Source organism: Balaenoptera ricei, chromosome 11, assembly GCF_028023285.1.
Source record: "Balaenoptera ricei isolate mBalRic1 chromosome 11, mBalRic1.hap2, whole genome shotgun sequence".
Classification (NCBI taxonomy): domain Eukaryota; kingdom Metazoa; phylum Chordata; class Mammalia; order Artiodactyla; family Balaenopteridae; genus Balaenoptera; species Balaenoptera ricei.
In genome coordinates this window covers 20830016-20857567 of record NC_082649.1, presented here as the reverse complement: position 1 = coordinate 20857567, position 27552 = coordinate 20830016, and the positions used below count along the sequence as shown (strand labels likewise).

Below are 27552 nucleotides of genomic sequence, written 5' to 3'. Positions count from 1 at the left end.
TTAGGAGCATCTTTTGTTCTAATGAGGTAACCCTGGTGGGCTCCTGGATGGGGGCTGGTCACCAGGAAGACCAAGCCATGCTGAGAAGCCCCACTCCCACCCAGCAACACTTCTGCAGAAAAGGGAGAGGGCCTGGAAATGCAGTTAATAACTGACCATGCCTACGTGATGCAGCCTCCATGAACATCCCAATGGTATGGGTTCTGGAGAGCTTCCAGGTTGATGGACACATCCACACCAGCAGAGTGACACACCCCGACTCCACAGGAACAGAAGCTCCTGGGCTCAGGAACCCCCCCAGACCTCGCCCTAAATATCTCTTCATCTGGCTGTTCATCTGTATCCTTGATGATACCCTTTAATAAACTAGTAAACGTAAGTAAGTGTTTCCCTGAGTTCTGTGGACCACTCTAGCAAATTAATCAAACTCAAGGAGGGGGGTCTTTGGAACCTCTGATAACCTGGGCGTGTGAACTGGTATCTAAAGGCGGTCGGGGGGCATGGCAGTCTTGTGGGACTGAGCCCTTAACCTGTAGGATCTCGTGCCATCTCCAGGTAGATACTGAGCTGAATTGTAGGACACCCAGGTGGTGTCACAGAGAATTGCCTGTTGTGAGGGAAAAACTTCCACACATCTGGTGACCAGAGGTGTCAGAAGTGAGACGTTTTGTATGAGTAGTAAAAGGAGGTGCACAGGAAAGAGAAACACAGAAGGAAGGCAAGAATGGAGGGTTTTCCCTATACAAGATGAAAGAAAAGCTTTTCAAGCAGTATACGAAGCGTGTACAAAGGCACGGTGAATGCAGGGAAATTTTAATTATTATTGTGACGGTGCTGATGTAGCAAAATAAGAAAACTGAAAAACTGAGAGGATGGTGAGTGGAGTCAGGAAAGAACCTGGGGAAGGAAAGGCAATTTCCAGGACAGGAAATAGAGCAGGTAGAGCTACAGCAGTGACTGGGACTAGGCAGTTAGGCCCAACTGTTTTCTGTGCAGCAGACAGCCCATCTGGAGGGGAAGGGGGAATGGGGAAGTGGGGATGGCTGATGTCTTTCCAAGGGTGAACCAAGAAAAACACAACCAGTGGTGACCATTTTGTCATGTACAGAAATATCGAATCACTATCTTACGCACTTGGACCTAACAGAGTGTTGTAGGTCAATTATACTTCAATAAAAACAACAAAACATTGCTAAATCAAAAACAAAAACAACAACAGCAAAACACAACCAGCTACCTCTAGGAATGTGAGGCAGGAGGCAGCCAGGTGAGCATTCTCTGACTCAAAGTTTAAAAAGTTGGAGACCACAGGTATACTTGAAAATTATTCCCTACTCTGAAAGCATTTCACTTTAGAACACCAGAAGTCCAATCAGATAACTTCTTTATCTTAAAACTGCCAGAGTACTATAATACACATACAGCTGACCCCTGAACAACGCAGGGATTAATCTGCGTGTAACTAATCGTCAGCTCTCTGTATACACGGTTCCTCCACTTCCGCAGATTTAACCAACTGTGGACCGTGTACTACTGTAGTATTTACTGTTGAAAAATATATGCATGTAAGTGGACCCAGGAAGTTCAAAGCACATTGTTCAAGGGTCAACTACATTTTTAAATGCAGATACACAACGAGTAATAATTCTAACTATGTAAGGTACCATGGAGCAGCAGAAATATTATAGACACACAGTTAAGTAAATAAGATATACTGTACCTTTAGGTGACAATGAGGTTTTAGATAAATTTAAATGCTTTAATCCCTTTGGGAGTTTGGCAAACTGAATACTTAAAGACGACACACCTGAGAAAGAAAGGGAAAACGGGGATTGTTAGAATTTTTAAGTTGTCAGGATTGCGTTTGTTTTACAATGCCTGAAAATTAACTTTGATTCCAATTTAAGTGAGCGTTTTTTCTTTCTAATGTTAGACACTGTTTTCTAATCATCTACCATCATGGCTCCTTTACTTTCAGTCCTACCTATAGGGTAAGAGAAAAGCACAATTATCAAAACTTTACCATTAGAGATGTTTTTCTTTGGACCAAGTATTATCCTCTCCTCATAGTGCTATTTCAAATGCAAATAGTCTTGGGAAGAGTTATATAATTTCGACCCTTTTCTTTTTAACCTGTGTCTTAATGAGCTGATCACTCTTCTGGGTGAGCGGATGCATGCTATTTAATTATTGTCAAGAAAAACAACGTGATATTAACTATTCAGATAACAGCTTCACTTTAAGCAGATCGATTCCAATATTTAATTAGCTTATGGCTAACAACCTCAGACAAAGCAACAGAGCATGTTTTAAACTACCTTTAACCTACGTTTGGTAACATAAAATTAATCCCAAGGAATTTACAGTAATAAAAATCAGGTGGTCTCTAAATTTAATGGCCAGAGTAGGCTACTGTGAAAACCAGCTCACTCACCCAAGGACTGTAATGAATGTAGACTTTTCTGGGAGGAAATAAGTAATAGATGAATGTATGCTCTTCCTACAGGTCCTTCAACCAACCTCCTGCTGTATCTAAGTTATCACCTTCCCAGGGGGCATGTTTTGGGAAGAATCCTAAAACAGTATTAACTGTATGGTCCCACAGACTGATTCTCAAACTCCAGGCACCAATAAGGAACAACCATGCTGGCTGCTGCCCTATCACATAACCTCAAATTATATATAAATTTTATCAATTAATACGTACTACTCTAGAAATAACCTAAACGTCATTCAGCTTGACGAAGCTTCTAGATGGGCATTTCCCCAAGGATGGTAGGGTACTGGGAGACCCTACCTATCTCCCACAGCATTTCCCAAATAAGCTTGACAATCACTGGATTAAATAATGTTAAACAGGTTTTTTAATTAAAAATATTTCTAGAGATTTGAAAATGTTAATCCATAATGTTAATTGCAGAGAGGCAATAGGCCTGATATTTAGTCAATACATTCTTGTAAAATGTATTGGGGTGGGAGGGGAGAGAGGAAAAAGATGGAGAAATTTTGAAATTGTGATTAATACAAAAGTCAAAAAAAGAGAGAGGAAAAGGGAACAAAAAAAAAGTGATAAAGAGAAAACAGATATATAGTGGATTGTCACACAAATAAATCAATAATTACATTAAATATAAATGTACTAAGTATTCAGACTAAAACTTAAAGATGGATTAGCTAAACAATAACATCAGATGGTTTCAAAAGACACACTTAGAAATGCATGTATTCCAAAGTGAACCTAAAAGCATGGAAAAAGATATATGCTGCAAATCTAACCAAAAGAAAGCTGGTTTATCTGTAATAATATAAAACACATTAGATTTTAAGAAATACTACTAGGGATAAATGAGATATTTCTTTAATGAAGAAGATGTAATAGTTTTAAATCTGCACAATCTGAATATCATAGTCTCAAAATATATAAAGTAAATCTAATGGCAAAAAAAGAAAATACACGTATTTTTATACATATATATGTGTGTATACACACACACACACATACACACTCAATAGTGGGAGATTTTTAAACACATCTCTGTCAGTAGCTGATAAATGGACAAAAAAAGCTATAAAATATACAAGATATCAAGAGCATAATGAAAAAACTCTATTTGATATATTTAAAGCACTGCACCTAATAACTACAGAATATATTTCTTCGAAGTACACAAGGAAAATTTACCAAAAGTGACCATCTACTGAGTCATAAAGCAAGTCTCAACAAACAGTATATTCCTTAACTTCTGTGAAATCATACAGAGTATATTTTCAAACTATTAGTACGTTTTCTAACTGCTACCATTACTATGGAATTAAGATAGGAATTATAAAAAAAATTATAATTAGAAAATTATAGAAATTATAGAAAATTATAGAAAAATTATAGAAAATCCCCCAATAATTAGAACTTAAGCAATATATTCCTACATAACAAATGAGTCCAAGAAAAAAAATCACAATGGAAATCTTTTAAAAATTTTTATTTAAATTTTTAAAATTATGACATCAAATTTTGGGGATATAACTCAAGCCCTCCTTAGAGTGAAGTCTACACTCCTAAATACATATGTGAATAAAGAAGAAAAGCTGGAAACTAATTATCAAAGTATCCATCTCAAGATGTGTAAAAAAAAAAAAAAGAAAAAAGCAAATTAATCCCCACTCCATCCCTATAAACAGAAGGAAAGAAATAACAGAGAGAAGACATCATTAAACAGAAAGCAGTCATAAAATAAGTAAATTTACCAAAGCTTGTTCTTCAAAAAAAAAAAAACCAATAAAATTAATAAATCCCAGCAAGACTTTAAAAAAGAGAAAGAAAAGGATCAAATTATATAAATCAGAAATGAAAACAGAATGCCAGTAGAGATCCTGCAGACACTACAAATAGACCTGAAGGGTATAAAAAAATCTACTGATCAAAAAATGTATCATTTTAGAAGAAATTCCACATGAAAAATACAACTTAGCAAAATTTACATAAGAAGAAATAATCTCCTCAACTTAGCAAAATTTACATAAGAAGAAATAATCTCCTCTATTTAAGAAAATAATAAATCTAGTATTAAAAACCTCTCAACAAAGAAAAGCAAAAGAAGACAAATATAAAAGAGTATGTATTATATAATTCTATAGTGGTGAGGTTCCAGAATAAATAAAGCTAATCTATCATAACAGAAGTCAGAATAGTAGTTATCTTTTCCGGGTGGTGGAGGGGAAGGGTGGGGCAAAACAAAAGAGAAGCTTGTGCGGTGCTGGTAACGTCCTATTTCTTGATCTTTGTAGAGGTTGCATGAGAGCATCCTCTTTGTAAAAATTCATTAAGATGTAAACTTGGGATTCACAAACTTTTATCAATGTACATTATACTTCAATGAAAAAAGTTACTTCAGAAAATTAGGTACGGAAGATAACAGAGGAGAAAATCTAGATGTCTGTGGGTGGCAATGACTTTTTAGATACAACAGCAAAGGCACAGTCGATGAAAGAAATCATTGATAAGCTGACCTTCATTAAAATTAAAAAGTTCTGTTGGTTACCAAGGAGGGGGAAGGATAAATTGGGAGATTGGGATTGACATATACACATGACTATATATAAAATAGATAATTAATAAGAACCTACTGTATGGCACAGGAAACTCTACTCAACACTCTATAATGTCCTATATGCGAAAAGAATCTAAAAAAGAGTGGCTATATGTATATGTATAACTGATTCACTTTGCTGTACAGCAGAAACTAACACAACATTGTAAATCAACTATACTCCAATAAAAATTAATTTTAAAAAAATCAAAAAGTTCTGCTCTGCAAAAGACAATGTCAAGAGAATAAGAAGACAAGCCACAGACTGAGAGGAAATCTCTGCAAAAGGCACAACTGATAAAAGACTGTTATTCAAAATATACAAGAACTCTTAAAACTCCACAGTAAGAAAATAAACAACCTAATCAAACAATGAGCCAAAGACCTTAATAGATATCTCACCAAAGAAGATATACAGGTGGCAAATAAGCATATGAAAAGATGCTCTACATCATATGTCATCAGGGAAATGCAAATTAAAACAACAATGAGATACTACTACACACCTATTAGGATGGCCAAAATCTGGAACACTGACAACATCAAATGTTCCAGGATGTGGAGCAAGAGGAACGCTCACTCATTGCTGGTGGGAACGCAAAATGGTACAGCTGCTTTGGAAGACAGTTTGGTGATTCCTTATAAAACTCAACTTATTATTACCATGTAATTCAGCAATCACACGCCTTGGTATTTACCCATAGTAGTTGAAAACTACACGAAATTCTGGAAAAGGCAAAACGCTGGAGACAGTAGAAAGACCAGTGATTGCCAGGGGTTGGGTATGGGGGTGCATGGGGAAGAGGGTTAAACAGGTAGAACACAGAATTTTTCAGGCAGTGAAAATACTCTGCATGATATTATAATGAGGGATGCATGTCATTATACATTTGTCCAAACCCATTCAACACCAAGAGTGAACCCTAATGAAAACTATGGACTTTGGGTGATTACGATGCATTAATGGAGGGTCATCAATCGTAACAAATGTCTTAACTCTGCTGATGGATGTTGATAACGAGGGAGGCTATGCCTATGTGGGCCCAGGGAATATATGAAATCTCTCTACATTTCTCTCAATTGTGCTGTGAACCTAAAACTACTCTAAAGAAGTTAAGTCTTTAAAAAAAAATTAGGTATGGAAGAGGAAAGGACACCAGATTCTTACTTTAAATATTGACAAGAGTTATCATGGACTACTCATGACCAATTCTTTCACATATTTTTTCACTCAGCAAAGTATATGCTACGACAATGTTTTAAAATCTATATATATACCCCCAAATCATGCTGAAAATATCTGTTAGATCAAAATTAAACTTCAAATTTGTTTCACTCAGGTTGACTTGAGTTGTTTTGCTTTGTTCTTTGAGAAAATGATAATTTCTAAACTTTCAATATTTTCTTTTCTGTCAGACACACCTGGAACACCACATAAAACTGTAAATGCCTACAATAAAATGCAAGGCCAGAATGGAACAATTATTTTACACTACTGGTGACACCCACCCATCTGTTCATTCCTTAATCGTAAACTTTCTTTTAAAAAGGAAGGTAGACAAAAAAGAATAAATAATCCAACAATACTTTTCTCTAGGAATAGAACTATCACACCCTAAGTAATGAAAGTAATAAAAAGTGAAGCTCCTAAGTTAGAATAAAGGTGAATAAAGTCATGTTTGAGCATTTATTTTAAACGAAAAAAGCAGGATTAAAGGTAAACAGGATTAAAGGTAAAAAGGACTAAAGTCTCAGATACAAGATTGTTTGGTTAAAGTATTTTTTATTTAATCCCAGACTAAGTTACTAGCTTCTTTTTTTCTTGATGAAATGTTTTGTTTTAGTTTCCTAGGCATCCACAACTCATAAGTATATTATATTTCATCTTTAAAGAAACACCCTTGCTAAGTGCTAATGGAATGAAAGGCATAACTGGGGTCAGTACTGTTCAGTTTTTTGAAAATGAAAAAACTAAATTCATTTTTGATAAAAAGGTAACATTATTACACAAAGGGTCCTCCACTTTGGCAGACTTCAGAAATGGGGTCTTGGCAACATGAATAAACTGAGGGTGGCTGGCAGCCAAAATCTCAGGAAAAACAAAAAAACTAACCTGCCTTGTACTTCCTCAAGTTAGTTACTCAATAGTGCCATGGAAGAAACTGATCATCAAGAAAACATTTCCCCACAAAGAAAGGACAGAACAGACTTTTCAACCTCTGGCCAAAACTATTCAATTCTGCCCCCCAAATAAAGCAAAACTTAGCCTTCAGAGCTGTGAATTAAAACGAAATTTATCACCAAAAGCTTTCATCTGGAGACTCTACTGGATGAATAACCCTTCTTGTAATTTATTTTTGTTTTACTATGTGTCAAATTTAGAAGAAAAAAATGGTCCAATTTTTATTTCTCCTTTCAAAACAAAACTATTACCGAAATATTTATGACTAATAAAAAAGTAATTATAAAATGTTTAGAATTATAATTTGCCATCTGATGTAATTAACTTCCTAAGACAGGAAATTAAATTTGACATTGCAGTCTTAACCCATTAATCATGCATGTACTTAAAAGCCTATGACAATAACATATAAAACTCTAAAATTTTGATATTCTGGAATCAGTGTGATTCACATGGTTGAAAAAAACGGTTTAAGGTGGGTCCTTGTTGACTGAAAGCATAATATTAATAATTTAACAAAATCCTGCTATGGAGTTCTACCAACATGATACAGGGAAACACAAGACCTCTTTCTTGTCTGTTAGGAAGCATAGAGATTTGACACTGTAGATGTCAGAACACAGGTGAGAGTTAAAATCTTTAGATTTCTACTAATTCCAATGGCTTCCCTGGAGAGTTCAGAAACACTAAAAAAAAAAAAACTAAGTAAATAAATAAAACGCAATGGAGTATTTCCATTTCAAAAATAAGGCTGAGTGAAAAAGATTCAAGAACTAGGAATATAGGAATACAAGACTAGTGGGAAAAAACAGTCAACACACTTAATTTTTGAATGCCCTAAAATCCAAATCTATGCAGTTTTTAAAATGCTGTTTTACCCAGTATAACCATAAAAATATCAATTAAATATGGCTGAAATCATGACTCTAAACACAAGTACTTTCTGCTGAGTAGCTGTCACGCAGAAACCTGGCCTCTTTAAATATCAAAGTGATTAAGAAAATGCATTGACGTGCTATGGAAAAAGCCAATGTTTTCCAAATCGCACACACAAAATTATTTCCTTCCACTTCCAAGGGAAATCTAGACAGCCAAATCAGAAAATCCCAACCACAGTATAAGAGGCTGACTGATTGATCACTAAGGCAATTCTCAACAAGAGTCTGTCGGTACTAGATATGACTCTGCAAGCTTTTCCAAATTATGTAAACATGGTTTCCTCATCTGTAAAGGGGAATAACATTTGTGCTATTTAACTTCACAAGACTATTTTATGAATCAAATATGGTAGTAAAAGTTAACACTTATTGAGTGCATAGTATGTGACAGGTGATTCTTATGTATATTATCTCATTTAATCCTTAGAACACTGTTATGTGGGAGGTGCTATTATTATTTTAGAGATGGGGAATCTGAGGCATAGAGAAGTTAGGTAACTAGTCCAAGGAAACTCAGAGGTAAAGTAGAGAAGCCCAGATTTGAACCTATGTATTTTGACTCCAGAATCCACTGGTATACACTGAGATATTAAAGATCTACAGCACCCCAAAATGTAAGGGACAATTCTAGAATCTATTTATCTTGTCTCATCCAGAAAATCAAATCAGAGCCACCACCAGATGGCTGGAGAAAAAAAAAATATTTGGGTGTTTCAGGTCAACATTTCCAAAAGAAAAACACTCCAAGACAGGATTCTAAATCATCTTTAAACAAAATAATCCAATTTAGAACAAAGTGAGTGGAGGAAATAAGGACAGACATTCCTGATGAGGCTAAGATCATAAAATCTAGGATAACTGGGAAGGGTAACTAGGGAGAACAGAACACAGAGCTTGTGACATTTAGGGAAGGAAAGTGTGTGAAATGAGCAGAGAGAGAAGAGCTGCATTCCCCAAAAACACTCAACTTTGATCCAAAAAGTCATCAGATCCAAAGGATTAGTCACGAGGTGATGACTGAAACATCCTGGTTCAGATACTAGGTCAGCCCAGAGGACTCACCACAGAACTAGTTAATGAAGTTCAGCTAGGACAGGGAGTTTCAAGCCTTTTCGACCATGACCCACATAAAGAAAGAGATTTGCCATCATGATGCAGGAACCTCATACCAAAATAAACACATACACATGTAATAGAAAACTAAAACCCAAGTTTTCCTGAAAAATGCACTCTGATATTTTCTATTCTATTTCTTCTTCTTTTTTTTTAAATGCTTACCAGGTCTTGACCTACAATCTGAAAACACACTGGGCTAGAAGGCCGAGAGCAAGCTGGGGAGCAGGGCCGGCCCCACAACCAGGGTAAGAGGAGCTCGTGCATGTGTGTGGTCCGTTCACTGCCCTGTGGGGCTCTCGCAGAGCGGAAGCAGGGCATCCAGCATTGGAAACATTGCCCATACCCACTACACCCCTCCTACTAAATCATACTTCAGCCTCCTCCACCCCAAGCCCCTTAACAACAGAAGGCTGCCTGTCCTCTGCACACGAGCCTGACAGGGAAGCTGAGCTGTAAATATCAGGGCTTTGCTGCATCAACTTTCATATCATAAAGCAAGGAGCCAAACTTCCTCTCTAGAGTTTCCAAATAAGTCCCTGAAAGGATGGTTCAGGTACAAAATCAAATTCCACTTGGTGCTTAAATTCCTCAGAATTCTAGGCTGCCAAACTGCCTTGTGTTTCTTTGCAATTCCTTGTAAATAATCTTCCTGGGCTCGGGCTCTCTTTATAGACTAAACAATTCAATTGCAAACTCCTCCCCCATGCTTTTTTATTGTTTTCCATTGAAAAGCTCAGAAAAAAAGTCATGAAAATTTTTCCCTATTTTGAAGTTTCTGTAAATATTTTACACTCAGTTGGATTTCTTGTGGACTTTCCATCCAGGAGCAGAAAAGCTACTAATCACTTTCAGATATTTAGCCTGGATGAAAAAAAAAGCCTGTAAAGAATTTGTGTTCAGGAGGCTCAGCCCCAAGAGTGAAAAAAGGTGGGGAATACAGGTGCTGGCAATTGTCCCAGAGCACTGGCAAACACAGCAACGAATGAATTAGACGGGGCAGAAACGTGTCAGGAGTGTCAAAGCTTGAATGTAAGTGAGCAGAAAACACCCCAAAGAGTCGGTATCTACACATCAAGCTGTGGAAAACGTCCTTGGAAGGATTCATGGTTCTAACACCTGGGAACAGACTGCAGGCAGGTGAAAAGATGCACAAAATCAGGTCACACAGGAGGAAAGAGGCAGGGAAATGTCATCTCTGAATACATGTTCTGACTCTGTACAAAAGAAATCTCTATAAACTTCACCATGGTTTTCAACTGCAATTTAAAAACCACAAAAGGGAATTCGATTACATGAAATCAAATTCAATTTAAAGAAAATATTTATTGATTACGTACAAGGTCTTAGGCTAGATGTAGTGTGTCTTCGAAGGTTAGGAGAGAATGACGGACAGAAGTAGGGAAGAGAACTAAGCTGGTGGAGAAACATCCACATCTAATTACAATGCGGCAGAATGAAGGAAGCACTGTTGCAGGAGTTTAAACCAAAGGAGAGGGTCCAATAGATAAGGTTGTCCAGTAGGGCTGCACCTCAGGGCATACGACGCACATGACAAGAAAGATGAAGGGCCTCAGACTCATTCTGCCCCTCACTGCCTCCCAAACCCAAACAATAACAAGAGGTCTTTGGGGTCTGGCTTCTTTAACTGAGCGTGACGTTTCTGGGGGTTCAACCGTGTCTTAGGCAGGATCAGTGCCACGTTCTCTCGTGCTACTGAGTAGTGTTCCACGGTACAGATACACCATATTTTGTTTATCCCCTCACCAGTAATGGGCATTTGGGTTTCCACTTTGGGGCGATCATGAATAAGACTGCTATCAACATTCATTCACGAGTCTTCTTGTGGACATACGTTTCATTTCTCTTGGGTAACACCTAGAAGTGGAATTGCTGGGTCATCAAGCAAATTTGTGTTTAACTTTTGAAGCAACTGGTTAACCAGTATCCAAAGAGGCTGCCCCATTTTACACTCCCGCCAGTAATGCATGAGTTCCCACTTCCCACATCCTCTCCAACACTTATGTTGATTATAGGCAAACTATTGGCTCTGAAGTGGTATCTCAATGTGGTTTGAATTTGTGTTTGCCTGATGACTAAGGAGTGTCCCTTACTGCACTCTGGATTTCACATCCTTAGCAACTGGCATTTAACAACTACTGATTTTGTCCTGTCAGTAGATAAAAATGTTCGAGTCCCTTCCATCTTAAAAACAAAAGCCAAACAGCCCTCATGTCTATAAAAGGTGATCTGCATGGTTTCCACTTTGTTATAGTCACCTCTTTGTAGCATTCGACTAATAGAACAGTTGCCTTTCTTAAAGAAAAGACTAAACCCCAGAGAAACTCCTGTTGCAGGGATATGTATCCATTATTTTCAGCTTTGCCCTATATATCTATGAGAGTGTCTTTCATGTGAACTAGTCTTCCAATTCAGTCTCAACCTTCCTTTAGGTTCACTACTTCAGGTGCTGGGAAGTTCCTCTTCGAATGTTTGTTTGGATACCACATGGGTATCTTTTTCAATGAAGAACAATGTCAATATCAGGAATAGAAAAGCAGAATTGAATGTCTATATCAGTATCTTCAGCTCAGTTTAATAATTAATCCTCATCAAATATATAACATCACAAGATGAAAGGCCCTTATTCAACAATGCTGGAAAACATCTGCAACAGATAATGAAAACGAAATATTCCCTCTAGAGATAAAGCTACTTCATCTTAAACCTCATCCATCAATGTTCTCCTACTGAGAATTCAAACTCTCAAGTTTCACTTTCTAAACCTACTGACTCTTCCCTCTACTCACACAAACACTTTTAATGAAAACTTCTTTTGCCTCATCATGAAATCTAGTCCTTCAACTTCTCTCTATTCTTACATTCAAATCTTGTTAAAGATTAAAAAACATTTGTGATGGTCAGAATTGTAAGATGGTCCTCAAGATTCCTGCCCCCTGGTAAACACACCCACTATAGGTTCTTCAAGTGTGTGGGACAGACCAATGAATATGCTGGGATATTATGAATGTGATTAGGTTACTAATCAGTCGACTCCGAGTTAATCAAAAGGGAGATTGTCTTGGGTGGGTCTGACTCAAACCGGTGAGCGGTCTAAAAGAAAGTAGAGCATCAGAGAGATGTGCTTCTGCTGGCCTGGAACGCGAGGCAGACAGGCATGTTGCGAGAGGAGGGGACTGCATGCCAAGGACCTGAACACAGCCTCCAGGTGCCAGGAGTGGTCCCTGGCAAGCAGCGAGCAAGAAAATAATGACCTAGTCCTACAGCCTCAGGAGATTGATTCTGCCAACAACCAGTGAGCTTGAGGAAGACCCCGGGTCACAGATAAGATCACAGCCCCAGCTAACAACTTGATTTCTGCCTCATGACACTGAGAACCCACCTAACCTCTACCCAGACTTCTGACCCCAAAACACTGTGTCATAATAAATCTGTGTCACCTTAAGCTGCCAAGTTTGTGGTAATTTGTTACCCAGCAATAAAAAACCAATATAATAGTTTAAAAATAATATCCTCTTTCCGAGAAAGACAAATACCATATCACTTATATGTAGAATCTAAAATACGACACAAACGAACATATCTACAAAACAGAAACAGACTCACAGACATAGAGAACAGACATGTGGTTGCCAAGGGGGAGGGGAGGTGGGGGAGGAAGGACTGGGAGTTTGGGGTTAGTAGATGCAAACTATTTCATTTGGAATGGAGAGACATCATGGTCCTACTGTATAGCACAGGGAACTATATTCAGTATCCTGGGATAAACCATAATGGAAAAGAATATAATAGAGAATGTATATACGTGTATAACTGAGTCACTTGGTGGTACAGCAGAAATTAACACAACGTTGTAAATCAACTAGACTTCAATAAAAATAATAAATAAAAATAAGACCCTCCTTTCCATCTGTGTCACTTCAAGAATAGTTTATCAGCTGATAAAATCGTAGCATGAGTATTTTCACCAAAGGGTGGAAAGAATGAGAAGCCAACAAGAGCATCAGCAGCATTTATAACATAATTACAACTACGCTTGACACTATTCTTCAGGCACGGCTCAGTTAAAACTCCCTAATCCTCTCACAGTTCTGGCATCAATGGTCACGTAAATGTCACGGTACCTCGATCCTCCAGTGGGTTGCCAGCAAGGTTAATCGTATGGAGTCCTGAGTTGGGATTATGTGCTAGAGCACTGGCCAGTTTTTGTGCAAAATCTCTGCAAGTAAACAAAACAGTCAGATGAAATAACACAAAGTGTAAAACTGCTCAAATAAAAAATTTAAAGCTAGAATAGCTAGGGTGAAATCTAAAAAGAGAAAAGCATTCTTTACAATATTAACCTATATATCATATATTTGTTAAGAACCAATCTATTTACACTAGTTCATATCCTCATTAGAGAGTCTGTAAAGCCATAGCTAGAACATGGTTCATCTTGATCAGTCAAAACCTCATTCAAAAGAAAAAAGAAAATATATAATTGCCCCTTTAAAGACACACTGCAGGATGCTATTAGTAGTACTATTTGGCTCCTTCATGACTTAAAAAACAAATCCTGAACTGAACCTGCTTTACATGAAAAGTACAATAGGCTATTCACTATATCAGTTCTAATTTCATGCAATAATCATGAACGCAAAACTGATTGCCCTAATAAAGGCTACAGTTGCTAGCACTATATTTTAACAAAAGTCAAAATCACTATTTCAGGTGTGTTTAACGCAAAATAACGCACTAAGTGCTATGATTACGAAACTGTCAACCCTCCTCACGTAGCAGCAGTAAAGTCTTTACTCCAGCAGATTCAAACTCGCCTGCCCCTGGTAAGGCTTGGGTATTGGTTACTGAACCACTAGATGAAGATTCTTTAAGTGTGAATTTGAAAAGGGAGAGAAATGGCTAAAACAGCTCACAACAAAGCAGTAACATCCTATGAAATGTGTTATTACTATGACTACCATTAATGATACTAGTAAAATCTAACACATAGCATCTATAATATGAAAGATACTTTTCTAAACACTTCCCATGTATTAATTCATTTATCCTTACTACCATATTCTATAAAGTAGGCATTATTATTATCTCCACCTTAAAGATGAAGAGACTGAGGCACAGAGAACTGAAACAATTTGCCCAAAGCCATCAGGCATCTGGCTCAAGGGTCCATGCTCTTAACCACTATGCTTACGTACCCTCAAAAATACCATGTGACACAACCACAAAAGATGTTAGAAAATCCTTGGACTTCATGATAATGATGGGGATCACAGGGACTTTCTTTAAGGAGGGAATACACTAACTATACTCTATATGTGAGTAGCCTAACTTTTTTCTCAAAACTATATATTAATTTTAGAGGAAATGGCAAAATGTTTTAAAGCAACACATTCACGTATTCAGGAAATACTCACGTTCTAAGTCCAGCATTTTCCAACACCAGTTCTTCCAGTCGATTGGACCTACTCACCACCCTCAAGATCTGTTCGCAGACATCAGTGGACTATAACAGAAGATATTCTTTGACCAAGTCATAAGCCTAAAAATAATCTCACTTCACTGTCATAAATCTATGCAGATGCAAAGTTTTAGTTAAATAAATCATTCATTCAACAAACTATGACTCAACATCTACTACTACACACCCCCATGATGAAGGTCCTGGGAATACAACGTAGAGGACAAAGTCTCTGCCTTCAAGACTGTACCCTCCGGAAGGCAATCAGACAAGAAGGAAATACACAATTATGATAGAAAAATAGAAATAGAAAAATAGAAAGGCCATTTTTGGTAGTGCTATGGGCATACAGAGGCGTATCTCACCCAATCCTGGGAAAACCAAAAGGAATTCCCAAGAAAGTGATATCCAAAATAACAAACTAAAGACTGAGTGGTAGCAACAATGGTGATGGTGATGAGGAGGAGGCTCTCTTTTACTGAGCTAAGCCCTTTACGTGTATTTCATGATAAAACTGTTAATTAAGTATTATTATTCCCTTTTTGTAGATAAGAAAATTAGATTAAAGATGTCATGTACTTTAAAAGGGAGGCTGAATAACCACTTGATAATCGTTAGGTATTACGATGTTCCTACTAGTAATCTCTAAACTAGGGTAAGGTAATAAGAAAGACTTCAGTAATTAATGGTCTCATGTTAATAAACCTCATGTTTACAAAAATTATGTAGTTGTAAACTTACATCTGTCAAAATATTTTAAATTCTTATGATATAATGTTAAACGAAAATGCATAATTAAAATAAAATGTTTTATAAAGATTACAACAATTGAAATAGGTAAGGTATGTAGCAAAAGTCTTGAGGGGACTATGAAAAATGAAGAGCTGTGCCCTAGTAGAATTGTGCATAATTTTTTCTTTTAAATTTTTATTTATTAATGTTTTATATTTACTTATATCCTGCCTTATTCCAAAAGTAATTTAAGGTGGCTCCTGACCTTAAAATTATTTGGATATTAAAAAGTGATATTTAAATGTCATTATAATCTAGGGTCTATTTAAATCCTTTATATTATTTTAAAAAGAGAGAGAGAGAGAAATCATTTTCTGTGTCATGCATACAAATGTCAAAGCAGTTTCTTTTCTTAAAATACCACATAAAAATATTATAGTTCTTTGATTTATCAGATCATAAATACCCAACTGGATTAACCATTATGGGAACAGTATAAAATATAGCAAAAGTTCTCCAGTCAAGTAGACTTTAGAAAAACTGACTTGGAAAAACTACCAAGTTACCCAGCATTTAAGGCTGTTATAATTCTTCTGTGCTGCTTGATCCCGCTGGGTCTATAACGTTGCTTTCACACTATTCCTGGGCTTCTAATGTGTCCCACAGATTGAAGAGGGGAGAGGAAAATTAATTCCAAGTGACCCAATGCCTGCAATTTATATTATGCTGACAGTGGTGATTTTCAAAATGGTGACCCCTTATCAGTATAATTCTTCGCCTTACAATATACAACCGGAGGAACTGATCTTATTCTGTGTCGTCATGATAAAAAGTGATTACTCAGACATGTTTTTGCGAAGATTATTCTAATTTCCAGAAACAATCCATGGTATCATTACCGTTCCAGGGCTACCTCAGAGCATCCAGAAAAGTAATTTACCAAAGCCAGGACGTGAAGCAGGGCTTTCATTTACCCATTGGGCATAATTACTGTAATAAAAGTTTTTATTTTAAATGTATGAAAAGTGTGTCCAACTTTTCTTTAAGATGCCAGTAGGGTAGAGGTGTAATAAGTCGTTCATGATTACATTAATTTTGCTACTTTTTATTAAGTGCCAACTACATGAAAAGCATTATTTGCTACACCAAAGAATATAAAGTGATGGACATTTTAAAGAGATACACACACAAACCTAGATAACAAGTAAATGTTACCATTACGTTGTCTTCCCCAAATGTCTACTTCATGTTCAGCACTACATTTACAGATTTAGGGGAAATTTTTTTTAACAAATTAATACAATGACTCTCTAAGAGCTTGTATTTATTTAAAAATCAAATGTAGGACTTCCCTGGTGGTGCAGTGGTTAAGAATCCGCTTGCCAATGCAGGGGACACGGGTTCAAGCCGTGGTCCAGGAAGATCCCACATGCTGCAAAGCAACTAAGCCCATGCACCACAACTACTAAGCCTGAACTCTATAGAGTCCGCGAGCCACAACTACTGAGCCCACGCACCACAACTACTGAAGCCCGCATGCCTAGAGCCCATGCTGTGCAACAAGAGAAGTCACTGCAATGAGAAACCCACGCACCGCAACTAAGAATAGCCCCATTCGCCTCAACTAGAGAAAGCCCGTGCGCAGCAATGAAGACCCAACGCAGCCAAAAAAATAAAAATAAATAAAATAAATTTTTTTTAAAAAATCAACTTTTAAAAAAAATTTAAAAATAAAAATAAAATGTACAGTATAAAAACTAGAAGAATCACTATAAAATAACAAATGAACTAATCCAAAATAAAACAAATATGAAAATTTGGAACTAAGAGGAACCACGTACATTATCCAGCCCAACCATATTTTAAAAGATTTAAAAAGACCCAATGATGCTCACTGATTTGCCTAAATTCTAAACCTGAGAGCACTGAGCAAGACCTCAATTCTACTGCTAATTTAATGAGTCCAGAATCTTGGTCCTAATTGCATATTCAGCATATCTTCAAAAAAAAATCCCTCTATCCCTCCTCCATTTAAATTTAGGATCCTGACTGCTAACTGGCTTCATAAGATCAGCATAAAGCATGTGTCATATTTTTCCTGTGGTGCCTTAAGCTCAGGAGACTTCTACTGAGCAAGCAGCAGTCTTAACAACCCAGCGAACTAACAACTCAGAGAATTCATATAACTTGAGAGGAGGTTACTTCTTTCTACACTTCATGTTTTAAGAAATTCACAGAAGGTGTAATGCCTTCCTTTGCCTCAAATAGACCAGGTGTTAGAAAATGTTCTGAGATTGCATACTGTAGAAGCCATCAAAGGGGAAAGTTTCATTTCTTTTTTTTTTTCTCTTTTTGGCTGTGTTGGGTCTTCATTGCTGCGTGCGGGCTTTCTCTAGTTGCGGCGAGCAGGGGCTACTCTTCGTTGCAGTGTGCAGGCTTCTTATTGCGATGGCTTTTCTTGTTGTGGAGCACGGGCTCTAGGTGCACAGGCTTCAGTAGTTGCAGCACGCGGGCTCAATAGTTGTGGCTCATGGGCTCTAGAGCGCAGGCTCAGTAGTTGTGGCACACGAGCTTAGTTGCTCTGCGGCATGTGGGATCTTCCCGGACCAGGGCTCGAACCCATGTCCCCTGCATGGGCAGGTGGATTCTTAACCACTGCGCCACCAGGGAAGTCTCTATCATTTCTTTTTAACTTTGAGTAACAAACATGGAAGAATTGCTAGTATTCTTTTTGAAAACTTGCAGAGAGATAGCCCAAAGACCATTTTTCATTTTTAAATACCAAATATTAAAAATATGCACATTTGCATTTTTATGTTTAAATCTCAGTTAATAGATAAGCAGTGAGGGCAATCCTCAAATCCTGTCACTCCACTTCCTGCCATCCCGGGACACCCAAGAAAGCATACGAACACTTACATGCTTTGTCTGGCCAAGACTGAAATAATTAGGTGCATGCTTTCTTCCCTAAACATCTAAGGCAGTTAAAAGGAGATACTGCCTGGGAGGAATAATGACAGAACGGCAGCACCGGTGGCCTGGTACTAATGATTTGGGACAACTTCCAAAAATGGGATATCCACAACCCCATAGCTCTCTTGTGCCCCATTTTGAAAATCATGGGCTTAGGTGAATGTCTGAATGAACCAGGAAAACTGACTTGGTAGCAAAACATTGTTCTCTCTGATCCTACAATCCCTGGGCTAATCTACTTCTCATTCCTCAAAATGGCTCCCCTCACGCACCTGGAATCTCTGCTAGTTCAGTCCTGCAAATGGTCCCCATCCCTGCAAATAGCAATGAGAGGCTTCTGTTCCCAGGTCTCCCATCACGGCTGTCTGTTTGTTCCGTGAGAGGTCACCATCCGTACCTCAATCATCACTGACCTCAGACACCACCACCACCCCCGGCCGTGTAGCTGATACAGTTTCCATAATTCATGCTCCCCCATTTGTTCATTTCTCAGCCTCTTTGCTAATCTGACTGTGACACGCCTATAATACGTTAGGCATTGTTAGAATTTCTATACACATTATTTACTCATCTCAATAACCTGCAAAATAGTTATATTGCTATGTCCATTCATTCATTCAACAAACTCATTTGACATCTATTTATTAAACCAATTTTTACTGTGTAGCTATTGAGCCACAGATTCTGATAAGACATGAGCTCCAACTAGCTCACAATAATAGGGACGCAGGAAACAGAGGCCCTGGAAGGTCAAGTAATGTATCTAAGGTCACACAGCCTTGTAATAAGAGTCAGAATCTGAAACCCAGATTTCTGGGTTTCCAAGCCCACACTCTTTTTGTCTACCGCATTGGCTCTAAATAATCCCCAAATGAGTTCTGCCCATGCTCATACCTATAACGCCTTAAGTCACTCACACGCCAGGCAAGTTCAGAGAACCAGCAGGCTGGCCGCCAGCAAATCTCAACCCTCCACTTTCAATAGATCCACGTCTCAATCCAAATCCTATCTCTTCGCTTGTAAAATCTTATACCCCCAGTTTGTATGACCTCTGAAAGTTGGAGGCTTGAATGTAAGAGTCTCCAATAAAACAACATCTAAATTATCTTCTGTGCTAAAATGAAGCAGCAGAAACCTAACTCATGGATAAGCATCTGTCCATATGGCTGCTTTGAATTTTGCAAAAAAAAAAACCAACAGAGCATCTTATTTCCAATAGTAAAACAGACCAAAACTTTGGCTCCCCCATGCCTTATGAAAACTAACGGATTTCACTTTGATTTCATTTTGCTTACATATAAATCTGCCCCAAAACTCATCTAGAAAATTAATGTTAACTATCGTAATTCAACCAGACCAACTCTACCTTAGTAACGTTTTCCTAAATTCTCAGGAAGGGAAGCTTTGTGGAGATGGAATGCAAGATAGGAACATAAAACCTGCTATCTGCAGCTGTGCAAATGTAACTTTAATAGTCTTGGCCGACAGAATGAGTGTGTACTGAAGGCTCCACTAAATGTGTCTTCCTGTTCATCATCTAAAATTGCCTGACGCAGCTGAAAACATGAGGAAGTACTTCTCTGAAGCATCTCACATTACAAACTTTATAAAATGTTCTGCAGATCATTTACAAGAAAATATCCCCCTAAGAAATAACATGTATGCAGCTCACCAGTGTGGTAGAAAAACAAATGTGTGTTGTGTTTTTATATAATTATCAGGTTTTGAAATTCAGCAAAGCTAAGCAACATCTTCAATTACTTACCAGTTTTAGATCCTTAGAGGACAGCTTAGTGAACCACTGATTGTATTCCAGAGCAGCAATGATAGGTATTAGGTCCCTAGAAGCAGAAATAACAAAATACATGAAAGTGCTCTTACAGTAGCCATATTGGCGCTTGACTTTTTAAATCCATGACATCCCAGTTTACCTGTTAATTTCTATTATTTATAAGCACAACATTCAGCTATATCTATTTTGACCCCTAGACAACAATTAAATTCTCTAGGACAGATCTTCAGGATGATATAAGCAGAATTCCTAAAAGTTGAAGGTAAATTATCTCTAGGGACTCTGATTCCTATTTCCAAAGAAAAAGAGAGGTTGGTAGCAGTGTTTGTTTGAAGAACCTCCTTACTCTAAGAGAAATCATACGTCTAATTCCATACTAACAGGTCCTATTTCTTTAGACTGCTCCTTCATAAATTCTTTCACCATCAAGTATATCATATGCTCTCTAGCTAGGGGAGTTTATACGGCAAGCAAGGACAGTATCTAGCCTGATAATAAGTTACATCGGATGGGATCCCCAATGCTTATTGGCAAGCATCCCACAACCATTTGGTACCTTGCTTGCAGTTCTTAGTACTGATTATACACATGAGATGGCCCAGGTGTTTTTTTTGTCTTATGCTTCATACAAGTTCTTCAGCCATAGAGTGAAGCTATTTGTATCAGAGATCTGCCACCACACTATTTTTCCAGCCCCTAACTCATGCTCAAGCCAAAAAGCAGACAATTCACTACTCACCAAACATATGCAATTTCACAATCAGAGTTATCTTTTACTAGCGGGGAAGAAGGGTGGGGGGAAGGAATAGTTAGGGAGTTTGGGACTGACATGTACACACTGCTATATTTAAAATGGATAACCAACAAGGGCCTACTGTATAGCCCAGGGAACTCTGTTCAGTATTATGCAACAACCTAAATGGGAAAATGTATAACTGAACCACTTTGCTCTACACCTGAAACTATCACAACATTGTTAATCAACTATGCTCCAGTATAAAATTAAAAGTTAAAAAAAAAATTAAAAGTAAAAGAAAAGCTGTGTTCAGCTACGAAAATCCATGTATCTTTCAATGCCTATATCATAATCCTCTCCTCTATAAGTTCCCCCAGGTCACCTCAACCAGCACAGTATTTACACCTCTACTTAGCATTTATTTTATTCTGTCTTATAGTATAGTTTGATGCTTAAACATCTATTCCTTATCACCCCAGGTTGTAAGTTCTTTGAAAACAACATCCCTGTTTATTTCAGTTTTGTGGCTTCAGGGAGGCCATATCAGTTTTACCCTCAGGGCATGACAATCAGCAAATGAACAAATTTTTACTGAAATAGAAATGAAAGGCAGAAGGTGGAAAGAGAACTGAAAATCACTATTATTTCAAGCTTCAAGGTACCAGGCCCCATGCTAGGCACTTTACATTTAAATCTCAAACAACAGCTCATTTAAATCTCAAAACAACCCTAGGAGGTATTATTGTTTACATTTTACAGATGAAGAAATAGATACTCAGAGAAATATAGTGAAACTAGGCCAAAGGGACAGGACTACAGTCGGAAGCCAGCCTCTGAAGCACGTGTGTGCAGTTTCATCAGATTTGCTTTAAAAAGTGAAATGAGCACCCACAGGTGTTAGAGAAAATGCCAAGGAATTAGTCTTAGTCATGTGGTTCCACATGCCATCTTTTCCACCAAAAAGCCTCTTTATTAACTTTGCTAAGTTTTAGATTAAAAAAAGAAGTTTCAGATTAAAAACCAAAAACAACAACTCTTCCCATAGTTGTTTTAGGGTCTCCACTCTCTCATCTCTCTCCACCGACCAAGGGCTCAAAACAAGTCCCAGCATTTCTCCCTGACGTCTAATGACAGTTGCAGCTTCTCTGGGAGTGAATTCCACCTTGTAATACAGGGCCCCCCAAGCCCACGGTATCTGAGAGTCCTCGCCTGTACTTCCCCATTCAGGAACTATGGCAAATCATTCTCATCTCATCTCCTTTTGTGGATTTAATGTCAAGTAGTGACTACACTTCAGAACCTCTTTATTGTGTATTTTGTTCTGTCACTTGATGTGACTTGAAGTACAGCTGGCTTTTGTCATAATGAATTCATTTCCAGGAGTTGAAGGGCACATCATGAATAGAACCAGGTTTCACGTTAATGCAGTGGGTAGGACAGCATTATCTCTGTGTATGACATGCAAAAACCTTGAAAATAATATTCTGGTATACTAAAAGTCAAACCTAACACTTAATGACACCAGAAATGTTTGGAGTACAATATTAAATTTTAAAAATATACAGCGTTACAGGTGTATACTTGTGTGATCAGAGCCAATGAGTGTAACTGGTAAAAACTACATATAAAATGATAGATATAAATGCTCACAAATACAGACACTGTGTTTTTTTTTTTAAGAAGAAAAATATAGCAAAATGTTACGAGAATACCTTGCCTGGGTGGTAGCATTAAAGATGATATGAATATTTTTCTAACAGAATTTTTATACTATATTTTAAAATTTATCTATAATGATCCATATTCATAATCTAAAAGAATCATACAATTAAATGTTCTATGGATGGTGTAAATAAAATTTTATTATAGAAAAAATGTCCATGAAGATGATGGAGACTCATGCATGCTGGCATGGTCTGCCCACCGTGTTTCTCTAAATTATGTTAATGCCTAGGCTTTTTAATGTTAAAAATAAATTAGAAAAGGACAAACATATACCGTAATTCATTCAATAAACATTTATTTAGTACCTGCTAAGTCCTAGGTAGGGATATTAGGGTCTGAGGGTTAAGTGATGAGTAAGGGCAGCTCTCCAGCGGTGGAGAAAGACCCCTCCTCTGCTACCTGCAGCACCATGGGAGACACGCTGCAAAGGGAGCATGTTCAAAGTGCCCTAAGAACACAGGAGGACATAAGCACTTCATCCTGGAGCAAATGGGGAAGGGTCCACAAGGCTTGAGAGATAGAAAGGGGCCAACCAGGCAGAGAAAAGGCAAGGGAGTATTTCAGGTAATTAGGAAGAGCATGTGCAAAGGCATGGGAACTCAAAAGTGACCAGCAACTCCATCCATTCACAAATCCAGCGAGTGCCACCCACTATGCATGAATCGCTGGGTTGAGGCAACAATGAACACAGCAAGATAGCCCCTCCCCTTGTGATACTAACCACCCAGCACAGCCTAGCAGAAGGCTCAGAAAATAAAAGCAACTCTAATGGAGCGAAATAATCCCTCTGGCACAGGGGGATATGAAGTATTACTGTGCAAATAAGAGAGATGTTAATCACGAAAAAGCAGTCACAAAAGATTCTTACGGGAAGTTAGTGAGCCTTCTAGATGAGACACATCGCCATCCCAGAAGAAATGGTCAACAGAGTAATGTATGGCTTAGTCAAAGAGTTTTTATATCTGACGCCAAAAGCAAAGAAAAAAAACATTGATCCACTGGACTTTATCAAAGTCAAAAACTCTTGCTCAGCAACAGATGCTGTTGAGAGAAGGGTAAGACAACCATATTCTGGGAGAAAATATTTGCAAATCCCAGTTCTGACAAAGGACTTGGTATTCAAAATGTATACAGAACTCTCAGAAGTCAGTAATAAGAAACAATTAACTCAATTTTTTTCAAATGAGCAGAAAGATATAAACAGACACTTCATCAAAGAAAATATACTGAAGGCAAATAAGTACACGAAAGATTTTCAAAATTATTAGCCATTAGAGAAATGCAATTTAAAGCCAAAATAAGATGCCACTACAAACCTACTGAATTGCTTAAACAAAAAAAAAGTGACAATATCAAGTGCTGACCAGGATACAAAGCGACTGAAACCTCATACACTGCTGATGGGAAAGCAAATGGCACACTCAAGGTAGACAACAGTATGACAGTGGCTTATTAAGTTTTATGTACATTTACCACGATCCAGCAACCTCAATTCTGGGTATTCGCCCAAGAGAAAGAAAAACTTTTATTTACACAAAAACTTACATACTGGGTTGGCCAAAAAGTTCCTTTGAGTTTTTCCATAAGATGTTACAGAAAAACCCAAACGAACTTTCTGGCCAACCCAATAGTATTGTTGATAACAGCTGTATTCATAATTGTCAAAAACTGGAAACAACACAGAGGTAGATGTCGTCCAGTGATGCTGAGTGACACCAGGTTAGAAAAGGTAATCATATGGCTGCTGCTTAGCCCCATTCTCCCTGTGTCTGTCTCCCTCTTCCTCTGATTTGGCCCCCCTTAAATAGAAAATACACAAGACACTCCATAACTAATTTCATTTCTGAGAGTTCATTTTCCGGGACGGCTTTCTCAGAACACGGTTATCAGTGAGCCCATAAGCAAATCTTGGATAAATACTCAATTTGCATTCACATGCGTCTCCCAACTGCTGTGCTGATGCCACCTAACTGCAGAGAACTCCCTGCGCTTCCCTGACGGGGGTCTGTGTCACCCAGCAACAATCCTTGCCCATGTTTTCACTAAGTACTGCTTATATTACATAATGATTATATTACACAATGTAGAAAGCTTTCCAAACACCCGTGCTAGTCATCTTGACTGATTTTCTCATGGTGGGAAGTGGTTAACAGCTTTTTGCCATCAGTTCATGGCATTTATTGTATATCCCACTATGTTTTGCTTTGACTTCCTAACTGACTCTTCATTACCATGTGACTTCCGATCTGAAGTTAGCCTTGAAGAGTTACAGCCGTTGAGGGAAGCCTCTCCCGAGTCTTGGCAACCTCACAACACAGTATTCTCATGTATGTTCTCATGTGACACTTCTACCAGTTCCTTAAAATGGGAGCAAAAACCTTTCAAGACTCCAAACGCTGAAAAGGAAGAGCCAGTGTGAATATCCTGGAGGGCCACATGGCAGGATTGTTTCTTATACTCTGCTGAACAGAGACAAGACAGTTCCTACCCCCTAACTTTTTACTGACGTAAACGTACTACATATAGAGTTGGTTTGTTTTTGTTGTTAGTCCAGCCTCTAGTTGGGGTTGGTAATAAAAGTTGGGATCCTTATTTCTCATTTCCGTTGACACCTTTGAATAATCCAAACTTTCCCTTAAAACTCAAAAGAACCAAGTTTTTCGCTTTTATCTTTCTAGAAGAAAATACCAGCATAAAACTGACAAGACAGAAGCAACATAGAAAAGACCATAAATTAGTCTCTGAAATATCTAAAATTTTCTGTAATGTAGGGATTTTGTAACTCTAATCCTTTTTCTTTCAATGAAGAAAACTGGTCACTTAATACAGTTGTTCATTTAAAAAGAGGGCAAATCTTGTAGGATATAAAAATAGCAAGTATTTACTTAAACATTTTTATGTACTAGCAAGAAGTGTTTTAAATACATTAATCCATGTAGTCTTCACAGTAACTCCAGGAGGGAGGCACTGTCATTAACACCACTTTATAGATGGAGACCCACCCTCCTCTCCCAAGGCACAGAGAGGTTAGCGAGCTGCCCATGGTCACAAAGTTAGTCTGGATAGACAGGATTCAGACCCAGGCACTGTGACCTATGACCTGGTTGTCTTAACCACTGTGCTATCATCTCGCTAATGGGTCAGATGCTTTCCATATTGTCAAGAGTCTTCAACCTACTCTACAGGGGAATCCAGGGTGGCATATCCATGGGTTTTCAAATCAAAAATTTCAAACCCCTTTCATTACATCCAACCAACCACTTAGTTTCTAATTTGAAAGCCAACACTAAGATGTATTCTGAGGTGATTTCTCAAACGACTGTCCTCTTATCCCTTTGGACATCAAAAATAAACTAATATTTGGGGGCTATAAAAAGAAGTTAAAATGCAAAAACAAAGAAGTTGGCAAGCAATCTGGAGTCTAAATCACTTGCCAAATTCTTTGCCACTCTAGATTCTAGATAATCTATTGAATTAGAATTTCTCACCTGATCTTTCTGAGCTAGATGACATCATAAGAATTCAATTTTTCCAGTTATTATTTTGGGGCCAAATTTCCCTCCTTACTCCTTCGCCCCCACCCACCTCCTCCCTGAAACTGTAAAAACACTGTGACTTTCAAATAGTGTGAAATACTCCAGGACAGTGTTAACGAACAAAAATGACTGACAGATTGGAAGGATGTCTAGCAGGCCCCATAATCTACAATGCGAGAAAAGCACAAAGGTACAGAGTAATAATCCAATGAACAACATTGTGATTATCTGAGTGTGCCCACATACCACAGGATTGAAGAGTTCCCCCCAATAAATCTTACAAACATTTAAAGGCTCAAAGGAAGTGTTTCATGCAAGAACACAGAGTTTTGCCACTCTCCTGCTTTCTGTGTGCACACAATGAAATATGCTCTGTAGCAGAAAGGCTGGTAAAACTCAGAACCACAGCAGTCTCTTCCTGACATATTCATTTGACAGCCTTTCTGGGGATAATTTAGACTTTTCTCCTTTACATTTAGTTTGAAAATGGGAGTGGGAGACCTTTAAAATTTTTTAAATGTCATGGATACCAATCCTGCCTGATATTCTAATTTATATAGATGTATGTTGATGTTCAGGGACATCAACATATAAATGCAAACGTCTATATAAATGAGTTGATGAGTTGGACCACTCACCAACTCTGTGAAGGATATGACAACCTGAAACACTTCCCAGATGAGGACATGCCAGAGGCCTAAAGGGGTATTCTCTAAATTTTTTGATCGTTCACTCCTAACTGAAAAGTATTTTGAGCACACATCTCCCCCAAATCTGTGTGTTAATCTGTAAATTATATACATGTGCTACTATATTAATATATTAGGCTCAGTTAAAAAAAAAAAAAAGCATACTCACACACATAAAATGGATAAGAAAAAAATAAGCATAAAACAAGTTCTACTGTTTTCTCCACATTCCTCGATATATCGTCACTTACTCTGTTCACCACACAGTCCATCTGACCAGGGCTGCAGACCACTGTTTTACAGAATTATTTATAGAAATTTAGGAATGGAAATAGAAGCTAATGCTTCTGATTCCACACTCCAAACAGCATTTCTTCTTTTTTAAATGAGAGCAGGAATAAAGAGAAGGAGCTTAGATTAGGAAAGAATTATACCAGTGTCTTCAGGACAACCTTGACAAACACTAATCCACACTCCAGACTCTTCCCTGAAAGCATCAGGCACATGAATGTCACCTTGATGAGTATGAAATATGACAACACAAAAACATGAGTCTGAAGGGGACGG

At 37.8% G+C, this 27552-nt stretch overlaps 1 protein-coding gene across 5 annotated transcripts in view; it reads right to left on the bottom strand.

Annotated features, from left to right (window-relative positions):
* Window positions 1-27552, bottom strand: part of CARMIL1 (capping protein regulator and myosin 1 linker 1) — a 319730-nt gene that overhangs the window by 130851 nt on the left and 161327 nt on the right. For all 5 annotated transcript variants that reach the window (XM_059938045.1, XM_059938046.1, XM_059938048.1 and 2 more), the window contains 4 exons: window positions 20273-20348; window positions 14759-14847; window positions 13466-13560; window positions 1721-1807 (listed from right to left, as the gene is read on the bottom strand). In XM_059938045.1, the coding sequence (XP_059794028.1) occupies window positions 1721-1807; window positions 13466-13560; window positions 14759-14847; window positions 20273-20348 (347 nt within the window). The remainder of the gene's footprint in view (window positions 1-1720; window positions 1808-13465; window positions 13561-14758; window positions 14848-20272; window positions 20349-27552) is intronic.